Source organism: Physeter macrocephalus, chromosome 18, assembly GCF_002837175.3.
Source record: "Physeter macrocephalus isolate SW-GA chromosome 18, ASM283717v5, whole genome shotgun sequence".
Taxonomy (NCBI): domain Eukaryota; kingdom Metazoa; phylum Chordata; class Mammalia; order Artiodactyla; family Physeteridae; genus Physeter; species Physeter macrocephalus.
This window is the reverse complement of record NC_041231.1, coordinates 87,201,173-87,219,976: the sequence shown is the minus strand read 5'-3', so window position 1 is coordinate 87,219,976 and position 18,804 is coordinate 87,201,173. Positions and strand designations below refer to the sequence as shown.

At 45.4% G+C, this 18,804-nt stretch overlaps 1 protein-coding gene and 2 non-coding genes across 3 annotated transcripts; 1 reads left to right on the top strand and 2 right to left on the bottom strand.

The window, feature by feature from the left end:
• Positions 1-1,317: 1,317 nt before the first annotated feature.
• Positions 1,318-1,400, bottom strand: TRNAL-UAA (transfer RNA leucine (anticodon UAA)). Its single transcript has one exon. It is a non-coding gene; the product is annotated as a tRNA-Leu (tRNA).
• A 2,760-nt stretch (positions 1,401-4,160) lies between these two features.
• On the bottom strand, positions 4,161-4,234 carry TRNAI-AAU (transfer RNA isoleucine (anticodon AAU)). The gene has a single exon. It is a non-coding gene; the product is annotated as a tRNA-Ile (tRNA).
• A 1,638-nt stretch (positions 4,235-5,872) lies between these two features.
• Positions 5,873-12,674, top strand: PRSS16 (serine protease 16). Its single transcript, XM_007128571.4, has 12 exons — positions 5,873-6,006; positions 6,082-6,242; positions 7,070-7,169; positions 7,312-7,441; positions 8,220-8,343; positions 8,610-8,687; positions 8,774-8,821; positions 9,277-9,567; positions 10,315-10,456; positions 11,870-12,049; positions 12,129-12,274; positions 12,391-12,674. Exons 1-12 carry the CDS (start codon positions 5,937-5,939, stop codon positions 12,457-12,459), a joined length of 1,539 nt encoding a protein of 512 aa, XP_007128633.1. The 5' UTR covers positions 5,873-5,936; the 3' UTR covers positions 12,460-12,674.
• Positions 12,675-18,804: the final 6,130 nt, after the last annotated feature.

The window sequence follows — 18,804 nt, the reverse complement described above, 5'->3', positions numbered from 1 at the left end:
TTTTTAGTTTCCATATATATGTGTTAGCATACGGTATTTGTTTTTCTCTTTCTGACTTACTTCACTCTGTATGACAGACTCTAGGTCCATCCACCTCACTACAAATAACTCAATTTCGTTTCTTTTTATGGCTGAGTAATATTCCATTGTATATATGTGCCACATCTTCTTTATCCATTCATCCGACTGTCTGTGAGCATCTGCGCTTTACCTACATTTATTTTGTGCAAGAAGTGTCCTAAGGTAACTGCTTCTTCACTTCACACCAGTTCAGCTTGTGAAAGGTTTTATAGGAATGCTCTACTTTCCAATAGCAGAGGAAACCTGTACATCCAACCTCAGCTCCAAGGTCAGAGAATTCCAAGCTATCTATCTATCTATCTATCTATCTATCTATCTATCTATCTATTTATCATCTATCATCTATCTATCTATGTATGTATCATCTATCTATCTATCTATCTAAAACAGCAGACTTATCAGAAATTAGGTACACCAGAAGATAACGGAATGACATTTTAAAGTGATGAGAGGCTAAAAAAAAAGAAATTTTTAAAAAGAAATCTGTTAACCGAAGCAAAAAATATTTTCCAAAAGTGAAGAAGAAATAAAGGTCTTTCCAGACAAACATAAACTAAAGAGTACATTACTATCAGACCTGCAAAATAGGAAATGTTATAAGATGGACTTCAGGAAAAAGGAATACAAAAGAATGAATATCCATTTCTGTACATATAATGGAGGTACATATAAGGAATACTTTTTCCCAATTTTAATCACTCTAAAAATGATAGACTGCATTAAGCAAAAGTAGTAGTGACGTATTGTACAGTTACAGCATACATGAAAGCAAAATCTATGACAACAATAACACACAATATAGGAGGGAGTATATTATTGCAAGCTTCTTACACTGCACCGGAAGCAGCATAACATTATTTGAAGGTGGACTTTTATTAATTGTAGCTGTATATAGAAAACCCTAGGGAAACGACTAATGATTTTTTTAAGACATACAAATGATAAGGCAATGCTGGAGATATCATCAAATCATGTAAAATGCTCATATATTTCAAAGACAGGAAGAAAGAAATAAAAGAAAGGAACAAAGGACAAAAAGAACACAGAAAACAACTAATAAGATAGCGGATTTTGATACAAATATGTCAATATTTACATTATATCTAAATCACTCAATTATAGATAGATCCTGTCAGATTGGAGAAAAGAAGTTCAGCGCCATCTACATGGTAGACTATTTTCCAACTTTGTACAAAGAATTCTCATTTTCAGGTGAGACACCCGCTAAAAAGGACCTACCGGGAGTGGGGTTCGAACCCACGCGGACGCACGTCCATTGGATCTTAAGTCCAACGCCTTAACCACTCGGCCATCCCGGTTCTGCATACTCATGGCAACATGTCAAGTATTACTGGGTTAAAATTAATTAGACTTCCTAGTCCCTGGAAGATTATGAATAATTTTACACGCGTGAAACCTGGGACCAAGCTTTAAAGAGAGAAAACAAATCCTTGTAATATTTCTTGGAAAAAACTAATGAAAACGTTTATTTGCACTAGTTTATTAGTTTATCTAATCACAAGTTTGTGCCATGCTTTAACCAGGGTTAGGGAAACACTGAACCACCCCGATCCTATGGACTTACATTAAGATGAGGAATATTATGACAAAAAAAAAAAAAGCACATGATGCTACAGGAATACATACTTTTCCAGACCCAACTCACTATGTTCAAGAGAAGACACTTCTTTTAGTGGATCTGGAAAGAAAAACCAGAGAGGAAAGGAAGTGGTATAAGAGGTGGTGAGAATGCAGCCTCATGAACCATGTCTCACGACTCTACAAAGGTGGAACGTGCATGTTTTATTACTCACTACAGAACACTGTTTTGCCCCATTCCAAACCCACTGAATCTAATTGCCCAAGGTAAGGGCTTCAGATTTGGAATCAGAGGACAGTTAATACCGAGACAAGTTCCTCTTGGAGTACATTTGGAAAACCCTAGTGCAAGCATATGGAGTTTGGAATTTGAATACAGGACATTGGTTTTAATAAGGAAGTATTTTAACCAGAAGTTCTAACTCTCCACTAATGAAATTTCTTTCCTAAGTATTTACTATGTGCTAAGTGCTGAGCCAGATTTACATAATGTACCAACTCAGTAAGTCGCTGCCAGACACTTCGGGGTTGGGGTACTGGGTTGTTTAAGAACGCATTAAAACAGGTTTCAGATGGGTATGGGAAAGTCTGTGAAGACTTCTGGAACCAGAGATGAAATTAAATCCTGAAGTAGGGTTTGGAATAGAATTAATTTATAAACATCATAAAACACCTATTGCAAGCCACAAAAATAAATAAATACAGTCACCCCTTGGTATCTGCATCTGCGGGGATTGGTTCCTGAAACCCCCTCAGATACCAAAATTTGTGGCTGATTAAGTTCCTTACAGTCGGCCCTCCCTATCTGTGGGTTCTGCATCCCATACAATAATATGAGATAATATGAGAGGATTGTGTCAACATACAAGCACAAAAGGTCCCAGGACAACTCTCCTCAAGCTTAAAACCATTGATGCAGAAGGAGTCCATCCCTTGTTGGCAATGCACAATGCTTACTGAGTTCAAAAACCTATGTCCTCCATTGCCTTATAAAACCAGGAGAAAGGAATATGTCACTCACTTCATTGGTCCATCCAGTGCCAGGTTCTGTCTCTGGCCTTTTAGATACTATGTACTAATGAGCAAAGACATGGCCTGAGAGATTCTTGCCTTTGCATATTGAGGGAAATCCAGGCCTGTCAGTGTCTGGGTCAGAGCTGAATTGGGAGGGATGAGTAGTGGATGCAAGAAAGGGCATATCAGAGAAAGGAGTCCCCATACATTGACATACACAAGAGCTTTTCTATTGTTCTATTATTGTAATTCTTTTTTGGTCAGTATTTTTATTGAGGTATAATTGACATAAACCCTATATTAATTTCAAGTATAAAATGTAATGATTCAATATTTGTATATACTACAAAATGATCACCACAATAAGTCTAGTTAACATCCATCACTATACATTGTTACATATTTCTTTGTGTGATGAAAACTTTTAGGATTTATTCTCTCAGCAACTTTCAAATATTCAACACAGTGTTATTAACTATTCTACCATGGTGTACCTTACATCCCCATAACTTATTTTATAACTGGAAATTTGTACCTTTTGACCCCTTTCATTCATTTAGCCCAGCCTCCAACCCCTGCCTCTGGCAACCACCAAACTGTTCTCTGTGTCTGTGAACTCGATTTTGATTTTGTTTTTGTTTTTTAGATTCCACATGTAAGTGAGATCACGCAGAATTTGTCTGTTTCTGTCTCACTTATTTTCACTTCGCATAATGCCCTCAAGGTCATTAAAAAATTAATGAAAAGTCATTAATAATAAAAATCAGTGTTTTATTACACATTACTTGGATATTTAAACAACTAATTTTGCTTTATGCCAAAGTAAAATATTGAGAACACATACTAATCACAAACTTAGGAAAAGACTGATTGTCCTGTAGCAGTGGTGACAAGTAGCCACCAGACCCGAATTTAAACCAGTTCAATCTATCCATGACAATTGTTTTGTGAACATACGTTTGCATGGCAACCAATCACTGTCAACCCCTGTTTTCTGAAAGTGAGCCAGCCAGGGATGCACCCACTCCAATAAACATACCTTTGAGTGCCAACCAAACAACAGCAGTTCCTCCCAATAACCATGCTTCCATAGAATATGTCAACCCACTTAGCCTCTGAAAGCCTATCTTAAGCCCCCTCCCAGAAAACATCAGCCATCAGCTCTTTCAAATGGACTGTGCCTTACCAACATTGCTCCCTCCTTAAATGAACTTTGGTTTTGTATTTCAAGTATTGAGTGATGAAAATGCACCTTTGTCAAACCTGAAACATCTAAATTTCATTTCTTGCTGGGACTATGTTTGCCGGGGGCGGGGCTTGGGGGGGGAGAGAAGGAAGGTAGGTGCCATTGCTAAAGAACAAATGAAGTCAACATTTAATCCCAATTTTCTGTCTGCGAGGTTATTTCCAATTTGATAGGTGCCTGCAGCGAGATTATTTAGTAACTGAAGAGCCAAAACACGTGTTGGTCGGTACGGGGATCGAACCCGCGACCTTGGCGTTATTAGCACCACGCTCTAACCAACTGAGCTAACCGGCCAGCCGGGGAATAATCTTTTTCCCATAAAATAACAAGTTTCACAGTCTTGTGCCCGCCTAAAACTAAATGATACGTCCACAAATTGGACAACCTAGAAGAAATAGATTCCCAGAAATTTATACAACCTACCGACACTGAATCGTGGTGAAACAGAAAATCTGAACAGTCCTATTACTAACAAGGAGATTGAATCAGTAACCAAAAACCTCCCAACAAACAAATGTCTAGGACCAGACAGCTTCACTGGTAAATTCTACCAAACATTCAAAGAAGAATTAAGACCACTCCTTCTCAAACTCGTCCAAAAAGTAGAAGAGGAGGAGGCTCTTCCAAACACATTTTACCAGGCAAGGATTACCCTGAAATCAAACCCAGACAAGGTTGCCACCTCACATATTGCGATATAGGGAAATCATTGTGACTTATACATGATTTGGCGTGAAATTTATGCTAACTAGAACAGCCTGTCTTGTGGCCCATCAAACATACCTTGTACATCTGCTTTAACCATTGAAAAGGGTGCATTGTCCAGAAGTAAAATACGTCCGTTTTGAAGATAGAGATAAAGCTAAGAGGCTTGTTGATAGTCCAAGTCAGAGATGATGGTGGCTAGAAGAAAGTGATAGCGCTGGAGGTGGGGAGAAGTTGTTGGATTCTGGATAAATATTTAGAGTAGGACCAGCAACATTAGTTGATGGATTAGTCATTCACTCAACAGACATTTATTGATTGCCCTCTATGTACACTGTAGTAAGGACCCAACATTTAGCAATGGACAAAAGAGATGAAAATCCATAGCCCCATGGAGCTTACTTTCTGGTCTGGGAGACAGATGATGAACCATATAAATAAATAAAATATGTATACTTCTGAGAGTGATGTTGCTATGAAGAAGAGTAAAGAATAAAGGAGACCTACAGGTTTGACAATTTGTAAAGAGCTGACCATGGAAGACCTATCTGACCTTTGAATAGAGATCTGACTGAGGTGAGGGAGCACGACATGAGGGTTGATGGAGAAATAGGAACCCACAGAGTGAGAAGAGCAGGAGCAAGCCTTCTGAGGCAGGAGCAAGCCTGAGGTACTCAAAGTGTTCTAAGGACTCTAAGGAACGTGGTGAGATTGTGGGTCAGAGGGTTGGGGGTGGGGTTGATGAGGGGCAGAGAAAGGGGGAGACTGGAAAATAGACCTGGCGAGACTAAACGAGAGAGAGACTGAAGTAGAGAGAAGACTGAAAGAGAAGTGAGAAACAAAGAGAGGGACAGACTGAGTGTTGGGGCAACCGGGGGGGGACTGAACATGTGCTGAGGGCAGAGAGAGGAAGAGGGCAAGAGGGGGTCCTGAGGTAGAAAGAAGTGGTGACTGAAGGAAAGAAGAGACTGAGGCATAGGCAGGGAGACTGAGGGCCAGAGGGGAGGGAGATCAGGGGGCAAGAGAGCAGAAAATCGGGAGCAGAGAGAGAAGTAATTAGATATCCAGGGGCCACACCAGCAAGCCTCTATATACAGACTCTGGCGTCCCTGCCTCGCTTTAGTGGTTCCAACAGAAGCTTGACCTGTCCCAGGACAGGAGTCTGGAAAGAAACCTGAGCTCCTGATCAAAGACTATAAATTTAAAGGCCAGCCCTGGGAATGTTAGATGAAGTCTTGAGTGAGCGGGGAGAACACAGCACCTAGAGCCCTTGCACAGAGGACTGGACACCATGGCCATTGGGCCCGTCCCGTGGCTGGGCCCTCTGCTCCTGGTTTCCCTCTGGGGGTCCTCAGCGCCAGGTAGGAGGATCCTGAGGGTCAGGCAGGGGCTCCTAAGGGGGCCTGGCCTGACTCTTTCCCCTCCACGTCCCACAGCTTCCCTCCTCAGGCGCCTAGGTGAGCACATTCAGCGGTTTCAGGAGACCTCTGGCCTGGGCCTGAGCCTGGACACAGGAGGTGTGGCCCTCCCAAAAGAGGGGTGGCTGGAGCAGCCACTGGACCCCTTCAATGCCTCCGACAGACGATCCTTCCTGCAGGTGAGGCCCGGAGAGGGGGAATCCACTGTGTCCCCTGCCCCCCTCCTCAGTCTCCCTACCCTGCCCCTCAGTCTCTGCTTTCTGTTCCTATCTCTACACCTCTGTCTCCCCATCCCTCTCCCCCTCAGTCTTATCTGATGCCTGCTGTGAGAATCCCTTATGGCCCTTTAGTCTAGCCCCTCTGTTTTTTGGATTTGCCCTCTACCCCCTAGTCTCCTCTTCCTTTCTTCAGCCTCCCACTTTTTTTGTCCCTCAGGTCCTGTCCTTCAGTCTTTCCTTTTCCCTGTCATTCACTCTCACTCCCTCACTGCCCCTCAACACCGCCCCCACATCCTTCAGATTAAACACTAAACCCACCACCAAGTCTCAGTATGGAGCAAAAATCTGGACCATCTTTGGAACCAGACCTGGCTCACAATAGGCACTTGAAGATATCTACTGAATGAATTACCATTTTTCACACCTACTCTATCCACAGTCTCCAGAGGTCATCTCACGTAGGCCCTATTCCTAAATCCATCTGCATTCATGACTTATTCTACAATTATTATTTCAATATATTGCAAGTGCCTACCAAGTGCTAGCCACTCTTCTTGACCCTGGGGATGTAAGAGTGAAAAAGCTGACAAAAATATCTGCTCTTGTGGATCTTACATTCTAGGTGTGGAGACAAACAGGAGAGAAATGAACACGTAAATAAACAATCCTATTTCAGATACTATAATTATACAGAGATCCATTAGGGAGAGAGACTGGAGAGAACAGGGAATAAAGAACAGGTCAGAATTCTCACAATCCCATTTCTTCTTCCCCATCCTACCTCTTAGCGGTATTGGGTAAATGACCAACATTGGACCAGCCAGGATGGGCCTGTATTCCTGCATCTGGGGGGCGAAGGCAGCCTTGGGCCTGGCTCAGTGATGAGAGGTAAGATGCAAAGGTGAGGAAAGACATAGCTGAGGAGCTGGTGGAGGCCAGGAAGGGGAGTTGCATATTGCAGTGCTTTGAGGTCTAAGGGTTGCAGGAGTTGACACCCACTTCACACACACCCCCTTTGGACTCTTCACAGGGCACCCTGTAACCCTGGCTCCAGTCTGGGGGGCCCTGGTGATAGGTCTGGAACATAGATTTTATGGCCTGAGTATACCCGCTGAGGGGCTCGACGTGGCCCAGCTCCGCTTCTTGTCCAGCCGCCATGCGTGAGTAGGGGTAGGGAAAGTGTTTGGGGTCATGGGACTGAGGATGTCTGTATTTTGGCATCTCTGCATCTGTGTCTCTCTCCTCCACTGCCCGTAGTTGACCTCTGAGTCTCTGGTTCCATGTTTTTGTCTCTGTCTTTCAGTGTCCTGTTCTTTCTTTCCCCATCTCTGGGTCTCTCTCTTTCCCTTTCCCCCAACCCCCCCTTCCACCGTATTCTTACGTTTTGCTGTCTCACTATTATGGCCTGGTGGTCCAGACCACCAGCATCTCTTACCTGGATGACACAGCCTCCTCACTGGTCTCCTTGTTTCTGCCCTTGATCCCTCCAGTCTATTCTCCAGATGAAGCAGAGTGATCATTAGGGCATAAACCAGATCACCTCTCTCCCGGCTCAAAACCCTCACATGTCTCTCATCACACTCAGAGTAAAGACAAAAGCTTTGCAGTGGCCACAAGGTCTGATTGGCTCTGGCTCCCCAGTTAACTCTCTGATCTCTCCTATGGGCTAAATTTTCACCCAAACTGCCTTGGAGGTTTCTCCTCTCCCACGTAGTCTGGAAGAGAATGGTGGAGGCTTTCCAGATGGGTCTCCCCTGACCTAGGCACTCATGTAGAAATGAGTTTGTGGGCATGGGGAGTCCGCAGAAATACCTCACGAGAAAAGAGCCCTAGCTTCTGGCCAGACTCCCTCCATTCTCCATTCCCGCCTATACAATTGGGGGAATCTTCAGGGATTCCCGGTGTTGGGGACTGACCCAGCCTCCCCTCTGACCCTAGGCTGGCCGATGTGGTCTCTGCCCGCCTCGCACTCTCCCGCCTCTTCAACGTCTCCTTCTCCAGTCCCTGGCTCTGCTTCGGAGGCTCCTACGCTGGCTCCCTGGCTGCCTGGGCCAGGCTGAAGGTCCCGGGACTCCTCTGGGAGGACTGGGGGGAGGGAACTAGGACTCCGGGGTTCCCAACTCAGATAAGAGAATACCTGCCCACCACACCCCCTCCTCCCACCCCCTCCTTTCCGCCCAGAAGAGCTTCCTACAATCTGCCTTCACGGGAGTCCCGTGTATAGAAGTTCGGGACTTGCCTAAGATCACACGAGTGAGTGACACAGGGGCGGGAAGATATGAGATCCCAGTCCCTAAGCCCCCAGGCTGACAACTTCTCCTCCCTCAGTTTCCCCATCTCATTTTCGCCTCCGTCGCCTCTTCCGCTCCGGTGCGGGCCATACTGGATTTCTCCGAGTATAATGACGTAAGGATGGCGGGCGGTGGGTCCGGGTGGGGAGGAGGGCCTCAGTGGTCGGAGTCACCTGATACTCTGCGGCGGTCGGACTTTAGGTGGTGTCTAGAAGCCTAATGAACACTGCGATTGGCGGATCCCTGGAGGTAGGATGTGGGGCCCAGGCCGAGGGGGATAGGGAGAGAGAAGAGGCCTTGAGAATGGGGGCCAAAAGAAAAGGTTGAAGCTTGCAAGGTGTCGGGGTCTGAGGGACTTGGGAGCCCCGAGAGGTGGGTGGATTTGGGAAGAAGGCGGGAGCTGAAGATGGGTCCGGGTACCAAGAAGGGAGGAGACCCAACAGGGGCGGGGCTGATACGGAGGCGGGGCCTGGGGACGGAAGACCCTATCAGGAGGCTGTTCCACTGTGGGCGGGGCCTGGGGGACGACCCGGAGGAGGAGCCGGAAGAGGGCGGGGCCTCGGGTCTGAGTGGCGTTCAACTGGCCCCCGGGATGAATCTGGCGACGGGGAAGTGGGGAGCCCAGGGAGGATGCAGGTCTGGGAAAGGGAAAGGCCGGGGCCCGGGTCCGAGTCTTCGCCAACGCTGCCTCTCGCTCCCAACAGTGCCGGGCTGCTGCGTCCGCAGCCTTTGCGGAGGTGGAGCGACGGCTGCGCGCGGGCGGCTCGGGTCACGCAGCGCTGAGAGCGGAGCTGGGCGCATGTGGGTCCCTGGGGAGCGCTGCAGACCAGGCAGAGCTGCTGGGGGCGCTGCAGGCACTCGTGGGAGGGGCGGTGCAGTACGACGGGCAAGCGGGAGCGCCGCTGAGTGTGCGACAGCTCTGCGGACTCCTCCTCGGGGACCGGGACAACTGCAGCAGCCCTGCGCCCTACCGCGGGCTTCGTCGGGCAGTGCAGGTGAGCACCCCTGAGCACCGCCAGGCGTCGGCAGACGGGTTCCTGCTCCACCTCCGCTGTGTGATCTTCGGCAAGCGTAAAGCCTTCTGCACCTTAGTTTCCTCATCTGTAAAATGGGTATGGCATCTCATAGGGCCCTCGGGGGTGAAATGATGTAGGGGCATGGAAAACACTCAACAGGGAGCCTGGCACACCGTATGCAAATGTTAACAACTATGCTTACTATCTAGCTTGCCTACCTTGTTCTGGCCTCTTCCTGGAGCCTGCAACAGCGTCTAGCACACAGCAAGCTCTCAATTAGCATTTATAGAATGAAAAACGGTAGCCCTGGGGACACAGTTCTCCTAGAGACCGGGCTCCCAGCCTCGGAATCCACAGCTACAATCCAGCTGTCACTTTTCCAGCGCTGCCTGCACCAAGTACTGTACAGTGTGCTTCACATTTATTATTTCATTGAATTCTCACAGTAGTTCAGGTAGGCACAGCTGAGGAAACTGAGATCTAAGATATTCTCACATGCCCAAGATCTCACAGGTAAGATGTTCTTGGTCATCTAGTACCTTAATCTCTAACCCACAGGGACCTAGGTCCCCACCACCTCTGACGACTGACTCCCAGGAGAACTCAGGGACTCACTCTTCTGACTTCTGACTTTTGACTTGTAGGGATCTATGGCTCCATGCCCTAGCTTGATGGGGGGAAGGGAGGAATGTATGTATGTATGTATGTATGTATATTGTCCCCTAGGTTGTCACACACAGCCTGGGCCAGAAGTGTTTAAGCTTTTCTCGAGCAGAGACAGTGGCACAGCTGAAGGTCACAGAACCCCAAGTGGCCGGCATTGGCGACAGGCAGTGGTTGTACCAGACCTGTACCGAGTTTGGCTACTGTGAGTGATTGGCCTAATCCTCACCCCCAAAACATAAATTCTGTGCTATGCCCAGACAAGCCATCTAACAGGTAGTCTGGACTCATTTTCATTTCCATAGGACAACTAGCCGGACTGCTGGGCCTCGTTTAACCTGCAGTTGTGGGGTGTGGGGTGAACAGCTGTACTAGAGTGTGCATGTGTGCTTGGCCCTCACGTACCTTCTCACTCACACACTTAGCCCTCAACATGATTGATCGTCCCTTCGATCTCCTCTTCATCTGTGTGCCTGTCTCAGGAATGGCCCTACCCTCTCCAGTTACCAAGCTAGAAACCCTAACAGTGCTTTGCATGCCTCCTTCCCATCATCCCCATAGCTTGTCAATCACTGAGTCTTGCCCACTCTTTATCCTGGACAACTCTGCAGCTCACCCAACCCCTTTCTCTTCCCACCTCTGCTGTCCTGGTAGGGGCCCCCATGCTCTCCTGCCTGGATCCCTGACCCAGCCTCTTCTCTGGTCTCTAGGCCTTCCCTTCACCCATACAATGCAACTTCCTCATAGAGCTTTGCATATTTTGACACACACAGACACACACACACACACACACACACACACACAGACACACACACCTGATACACCAATCTTCCTAATCCTCAGGCCTTTTCTTGGATTACTTATCTTCCCCTCTTCACACAGTTTACTCGTTTTCAAGTCTCAACACAAGATGTCCCCTCCTCAGGAAGGGAGGCACGATCTCTCAACATAAGTCTGCCTCCCTGCCCCCCACCCCATTAGCACCCTGTTCTTCTCCTTAGCACTTTCCACAGTCTTACCATACATTCTTTATTGCCTATCTCCCCTCTGTACTGTGAGTCCTGTGACAGCAAAGCCTGGGGCTGTTTTGTTGTCACTATGTTCCCAATATATCATTCAACATATATCTGACTACATGGTAGGTGCTCAAATAAATGGTGAAGGAAGGAATGAATTAATGTGAGGCTGAGAAGTTAGATTTACCCTGAAAGCACAGGGGAGCTATGGATATTAAGCAGGGGTCCAATTTGTGCTTTCAGCACTCCAGGCTCCTTCTCACCTCTAGACCTTTGCACATGCAGTTTCCTCTTTTCTCTCTTTGTTTGCCTTACTCCGGCTAATTCCTTAAGGTCTTATCCCTTGCAGGATGCTGTCCCTGAGCCCACTGTGCTCCCTCTGAGATGGCCCCACCCCTACCCCAGGCCTTTGTCCATAACAGCCCTGATAATTCTGGGCCATCACTGTCTGGGGCTGAGTATGTCTCTGACAGGACCATGAACTCGTTGAAAGGAGGGTCTGGAGCTGTCTTGGTCATCAGTGGGGAGAGCTCTGTAAACGATTCTTAAAGAGGTAGGGGGCTGGCTATGTACTCCACACTTATGGATACCTCTCTCCACAGATGTCACCTGTGAGGTCCCTGGATGCCCTTTCTCCCAGCTCCCAGCTCTGCCCTCCCAACTAGAGCTATGTGAGCAGGTGTTCGGGTTTTCAGCCTCATCCATAGCCCAGGCTGTGTCCCAGACGAACTCCTACTATGGTGGCCAGACCCCAGGGGCCACCCAAGTGCTGTTTGTTAATGGTGAGCATGCTATCAGAACCTGACTCCTTAGTGTCTACCTGGCCCCAGCTCAACACACCATTCTCTCCTTTCTTTCCAGGGGATATAGACCCCTGGCATGTGCTAAGTATAACACAGCCTTTGGGACCCTCAGAATCAGCGCTTCTCATCCCTAGTGCTTCTCATTGCTTGGACATGGCACCTGAGAGACCTTCAGACTCCCCCAGCCTCCGCCTAGCACGCCAGGTAAGAGAGAAAAAGCTCTGGGTGATTTGCATTGTCATTTGCATACTAATTTGCATGTTCCTGCTCTCTACTAGTGCTGGAGTCTTACTGTCCAAATTCTCTCCACCTTGCCACAGAACATCTTCCAGCAGCTGCAGACCTGGCTTGGTTTGGCAAAGAAGAGCCAGGTTAGGGGTGGGGTCTGAGCCCCACATCCTCACCATTCCCTGTGTGGCCACCTCAGTCCTCGATATATACACTTATTGGACAAGAGAAAGCTTGTTTTGAAAGAGGAAATTCCCAGGAATTCGGATTTAACACCTGTTCTGCATAAAACTGACTTGTGTCTGCAAACGTCCTCACTGCCAACTAAAAGTGCTTTGTTACAGACAAAGAGTTATGTGAATATAAGTGATTCTTCTCATCGTGAATATTGTTATTTTAAATGTCAAAGAAATATGGCTCTTTATGCTCATCTCCTCCCCCTGCAAATCAGTTTCTGGCTCAAATTCTGCTCAGCTCCTGGACTGGGCACCTTGCTTCATGCCTCTCTCTGGACCTCAGATCCTGACCTTTCTCTGCTTCTCACTGTTTGTCTCACTGTGCCCTCCTCCCTCAGTCTCTTCCTGTCTAACTTGTCTCTGTCTCTAATTGTCTCTCAACCTCCTCCTGTTTCTCTGGATATCTTCCTTTCTGTCTGTCTCTGTGTCTTAGTCTGTTTCTGTTTATTTCTCTGTGTCTGTGTCTCTGTCCCTGTCTCTCAGTCAGTATCTCCTCTACTCTTCTCCTCTCTTGCTTGCTCGGTCCTTAGTTATCTCCACTGCTCTACTCCTGTCTCTCATTTCTGGTCCCTGTGTCCCTTTAGTCACTTTCTCACTCTCTCTCTGCCTCTATTTCCCTCTCTTCAGACTTTCCGTCTCTCCTTCGTTATCTTCTCAATATCTCTCTCCCTCAGGCTCTGTTTCTGTCCCTTATGCTCTTCCCCACTGTCTCTTCCTGTCACTTAATCTTTGTCTTTCTCTGTCTGTCTTTCAGTTTTCCATCTTTTTCACTCACCATCTTTTTCTATAATTAAATGTCACTCTTGGGCATTTCCAGCTTCCAGCCCTAGGGATTTAGGGTTCTGGTCAAACCTTCTTGATGGGGACACCCCCACGTTCTGAGAGGTTGGGCCCAGTACCAAGGGGTCCAACCCTAGTACTAAGGGTCCCACTTAGCCTGCTTTAGCACTGCCGGAGCAGCAGCCACCAGGAGCAGGAATTAGCAAGTCAGGGCGACTGAGTGCCTCTGGGAGGCTGGCAAGTGGAGGAGAAGTAAAGACAAGTCAGGACAAGGGGTTGGGGGCTGGGATGGTAACAGAAGCCATAAAGCCCATTCTGTGAGGAAGTCACTCCCTGCCTTTCTTGACTCCAAACCCTGAGGAGTAACTTTTTTTTTTTTTCTTCTGAGGATTAATTCCAGCCCCGCTCACCGGGTGCTACCCTGTACCACTTACTGCTCTTTAACCACAGCCCCTCATGCGGAGGTCTAGCCTCAGTGTCTCCCTTTATATATTTAGCATGTGCACCATGGTCTGACACATCGTGGGTGCTCAGTACCTGTTGAGAAATGAAAGAATGAGGTCAACCCTCAACTCTTCACATACTTTTGGTTTTCCTCCTACTTTGCTGGATGCAACTTCTTTCATTCTCCTTTGCAAACTTCTTCTCCGTTTATTATTCGAATGGGTTTGGGTTTGGTGCTGCGCTACCTTCCCTTAAGTATTCTCAGAGCTTCCCTACCAATGTGTCTGTGGTGCCAGGGCTAGCTCTCAGGTATTCCAGAATATTGATTACCTCAGCCTTTGAGGGTTTTCTGTGGAGGCCCTTCGGCCAGTGAAAAAAGCCGGGGCTGCTCCGCACCTGGCAGGTGCAGGTGTTTCTGCCTCTTTCCTCTGCAGTTGCTCAATTTGAGTCTCGACGCTGCCACCCTTCTCAGATCTAGATGTTTCTCTGCCGGTCCAGATAAAGGCCCCTGATGCTGGGGCCTTAGTTCTGCTCCGGGTCAGGGCCCACCACACAGTGCGCGGGGCGGGAGGCATTTCAGGATCACTCCCAGGCCGAGGCCGGCGGGAAGAGAGTGCAAGTTCGCAGGTCTCCTGTCCTGGGATCTGTCCGAATGGGTCTCCAGGAGCGCAGTATATCCGCAAGAGGCGCGCGCAGGGGCCGAGTCCTCGGAGTCCTGCTCCGTGGCCGCTCCGTGGTCAGTTCCGTGGTCCGCCCGCCGCCAGATCTGGCCTGGAGCATCTTCTCGTTGGCCCCCGGCCTTCCCTGGGTAGGAGGAAGGACACCTCACTCCGGGGCTCTGATCGTTTGGGGTCAGAACTGTCAGCTTGATAGAGGCCCCCAAGAAGTAGAGTTCATTCAAGCCAAATGTTAAGTTTTTCTCTTTCTTTTTCCTAACTCCGCGATAGGGGAGAGTGAAATAGGAAGAATGTGATTTGTTTTAATGTTAATTTGGGGTTGTTTTGGTTCTTTATGATGCCTTTTCCCCACCCCCAGAAGAATTTGAAGAAAACGTTTTATTTCGTTTTCATTTAATTATCTAAAGAGGAATGTTCCAGTTGTTTAGTGGCCGGTTAGCTCAGTCGGTTAGAGCATGGCGCTAGTAATAGGAGGGTCGTGGGTTCGATCCCCATACGGGCGAAGTTGCTTAAAGTAAGGTCGCTTTTGCTTTCTTACTTTTATACACAGACGAGAGTTCTGCCAGTTTCAGGTCCACTGCGATGTCACAATTAATGTGTGGAAGACAAACCTCTCGCTGAGAACTTTAAAAACTTTGAACACACATCTTTGATGTCCCCCAAGGTTTAAGTCCTGTTTTGACTCCCATCTGCAGGGCGAAAGGTTAGCAGTGAGTGACCCAGCAAGGGAAAGAGAGCTGCTTTGGGCGTATTATTTTTCCACTGGGTAACTGATTCTTGCAAAGAAACTGACCCTATTGGATTATTTTCGTCCAAAAAAACCCTGGGAAACCATCCACACTTTCTACACTTCCACACTTGGGTCTAAACTAGTTCAGCGAAAGATGAAATAAGATTTTTTATATGACGTGTGGAAAAAATGTATTAATATCAACACTCAGAAAGAAACAGCTTTGCCAATTGTCTCTTTCTAACAGGGAAAGAGCTCCCAATGACAAAACCTGGAACAGTTTGAACAACAAGCAGTGTGGTTTTGGATTATAGAAGTTACTTTTTAGTAAGAGACACTTATATTTATACTTTGGGATAGGAGAGGGTTTCTAAAGGAATAAGACACTACAGCACTAAACATAAGGGGAAATTTGATAAATTTAAGTGAAATGAAGGACTCTGTTCATCAAAAAAAAACCTATAAAATAATGAAACACAGAATGGGAGAAGATATTTCCAATAAAAATAACGAACAGGACTAGCATGAAAATATGGTATAAAGAACTTTTATGAGTCCATGACTCTATGAAGTCTATGACTTCTTGAAAGAGTGAGCCAGGCAGAAGATGTTTGTCTTTTATTTAGCTTGAGACATCAAACACAGCGTCACCTCGGCTTCATTCTTTCTTAGAAGCGAGTCACTAAGCCCAGCCCACAGTCAAGGAGAAGGTAATCAGACTCCACCTTTTGATAAGAGAAATGCCAAAGAATTTGTGGAAATATATATTTTTAAAACTACAGCAACCAGCTTTATTAGAAAATGCACGTTATCCTATAATTAAATACTACTGATCTTCCACCAGAATTACTAAAATTAATATGACAAGAAGTACTATTTGGCAAGGGTGTGACATAATAAAAACTTTCATCACCACTATTGTCTAAACTGATACAACTACTTTAGAAAACAGTTGGACTCTATCTACTAAGTTGAAGATATACATACCCTATTATCCTAGAAATATACCTAAAGGAAATATGTGCACAAGGAGATTTGTATAAGAATGTTCATAGTAGTATTGTTTGTATAGCCAAGAACTGGAAACAACCTGAATGAACCTTTACAGTAAATTGGATAAATAATGTTGAATACTATTCAACAATTGACAATGAACGGATCAGAGCTACACACAAAAATATGGATGACTCTTACAAGCATAATTTTGTGAAAAGAAGACACAAAGGAAACATTTAGTATGACTATACTTATATAAATTTAAAAACCACAAAATTATGATGTATTGTTTAGGGATGTATGTGTAGATGGTAAAATGTATTAAGAATGTAAAAAATGATTACCATACAAGTCAGGATTGTGGTTTTCTTGGGGGATAAGAAGAGTGTGGAAGGCAGGGTGAGTGGAAGGGACATACTGAGGGCTTCTGGAGTGCAGCAATGCTCTTTTTTTTTTTTTTTTTTTTTGCTCCTGAGTAATGGTTAAATGGATGTTCAATTTATAATTAATTGTTAAGTTGTAGAAATAAGGTTTTATTTACTTCTCTGTATGTTTTATTTTGCAATAAAATGTAAAACTAAGCAAAGGCAAACAAGGAAGCTTTCTATGTTATCAATGTGTAAAGATTTCCAAAATATATTGTGAGGTATCAAAAGCAACACCCAGAACATATGAATCTATATATTTACATGCAAGTGGACAAAGAAACTACAGAAGGTTAAGTAACAAATTAATAATAGTAGAAACCTATGGATGATGGAGAAAAGAGAAGCAACCAGGTAGGTGAGTAACAGGGATGGGAAGGAAACTTTTAACTGTATAACTATTTATACATTTTTGAACTCTATGAGTATATATCCTTTTCAAAATACAAAACAACCAAATAAATAAAATTTCTTAAAAGCACTATTCAGAAGCCTTATAGGAAAATGTGTCCTCTTTAGAACAGATTCCCACTCCCTTGGAGCCTCATGTATTATCTTCATCCAGCCTTAGCTCCAGTAGCTCAGGAGTCAGGGTTTATTCCTGGACAGTTGAAGGTCTGGTAAGTGGAACAACTAGTGATTACACAGATGAACATCTGCAGCTCTCCAGATGGGATTAGAAGTCTTAGGTGCTTAGTCCTAACTGCAGGGTCAAGCTTTAAGTCCTTGCACAAGCACTGACTAGCAATGGTGGGTCACATAATTAAACAGAAGACCCACGGTTAGCAACTCAGTCAGGTTTGTACACACACCCACAACAGGGAGCTATATGAATGGAATTCAGAACCTTTACCTATGAACAGACCATTCCTGTCCCCTTTCAAGGTTAAACTCTTGAAATTTGCTTGTACATCCACCTGTGGAAAAACTCATTTATTTTACCCTGGTAGACCATTCATTCAACATGTATTCAACAAATTGTTAATGAGTAGCTGCTATTTAACATGTACTCCTCGAGATACTGGGACTAAACCTGTGAACAAAATGGGCAAAACTGTATCCTCATGGAGTCTGCATTGTAATGGGAAATGCAGACCAATGAATAAGTAAAATGTATAGTGCAGTAGATGGTGATAAGTATGAATGAAAAAATATAGCAAAAAGATAATAGGGATGTCTTTTTTTTCTTTTTAATGTCTTGTAATTTTAAATATGTTGAACAGATAAGCCTGCACTGAGAAAGTGATATCAGAGCAGACCTGAAGGATATGAGGAAATGAGTTAGGCACGTATTTGGGAAAGGGTGTTTCCAGGCAGAGGAAGCAGCCTGTGCAAAGGACTGAGGCAGGAGTATGTCTGACTTGTCTGAGGAAGAGCAAGGAACAAGACAGGACGGTCGAGGGGAGGAGGGGAGGGCTCTTGCAGGCCACTAGAAGCACTTTGGTTTCTTTACGGAACAAGAGGGAAACTCTTGGAGAGTTTCAAACCCTTGCGGAATTTTGCACTACTTCTGTGTGTAGAATAGACAGGAAAGGGGCAAAGTTAGTAGAAACCGGGGGACCAGTGACGGGTCTACTGCAAAAATTGAGGTGATAGGCCAGAGAAACGCCTGAGGATCTACATACTGGAAATGTTCCCAATGGCCAGCTGTGGTCACAACCACTATTAGTCACAGGGCAGGCTCAGACTCTGTTCTTTCTTAAGTGAAATGAGGACTGTTTGGACTTCACCTCAAATTGTATCTTGTTGCCAGGTAGAACTGGCCTGGAGGAAAAGACAGAAGCAAAATTCCAGAATAAAGAACTCCCTCTTTATTCACAACAGGAGCAACTTCACATAAAATCTGAGATGCTCAATCAGTAAAATGTCTTTAAAATGCTTTTGTAGAAAGGAAACAGAAATTAATGTAAAATTGTGTCAAAGGAAAAAAAAGGAGAGGGGAGGAGGTGGGGATTAACATATACACGCTACTATATATAAAATAAATAATCAACAAGGACCTACCGTATAGCACAGGGATCTCTACTCAATACTCCGTAATAACCGATGTGGGAAAAGAATCTGAAAGAATAGATATATGTATATGTATGACTGAACCACTTTGCTGTATACCTGAAACTAACACATTGTAAATCAACTATACTCTAATATAAAATTAAAAAAATTTTTAATTAGGTGAGAGATTGATAGGCCTTCTAGTATGATAGCAAAGGAAATA

Excerpts from the sequence above, each read along its gene's own strand:
- PRSS16 (XM_007128571.4), top strand. The coding sequence starts at position 5,937 with ATGGCCATTGGGCCCGTCCCGTGGCTGGGCCCTCTGCTCCTGGTTTCC. Across the intron at positions 8,688-8,773 it reads ATTTCTCCGAGTATAATGAC|GTGGTGTCTAGAAGCCTAAT; the intron begins GTAAGGATGGCG and ends GTCGGACTTTAG. Across the intron at positions 12,050-12,128 it reads CCAAGTGCTGTTTGTTAATG|GGGATATAGACCCCTGGCAT; the intron begins GTGAGCATGCTA and ends CTTTCTTTCCAG.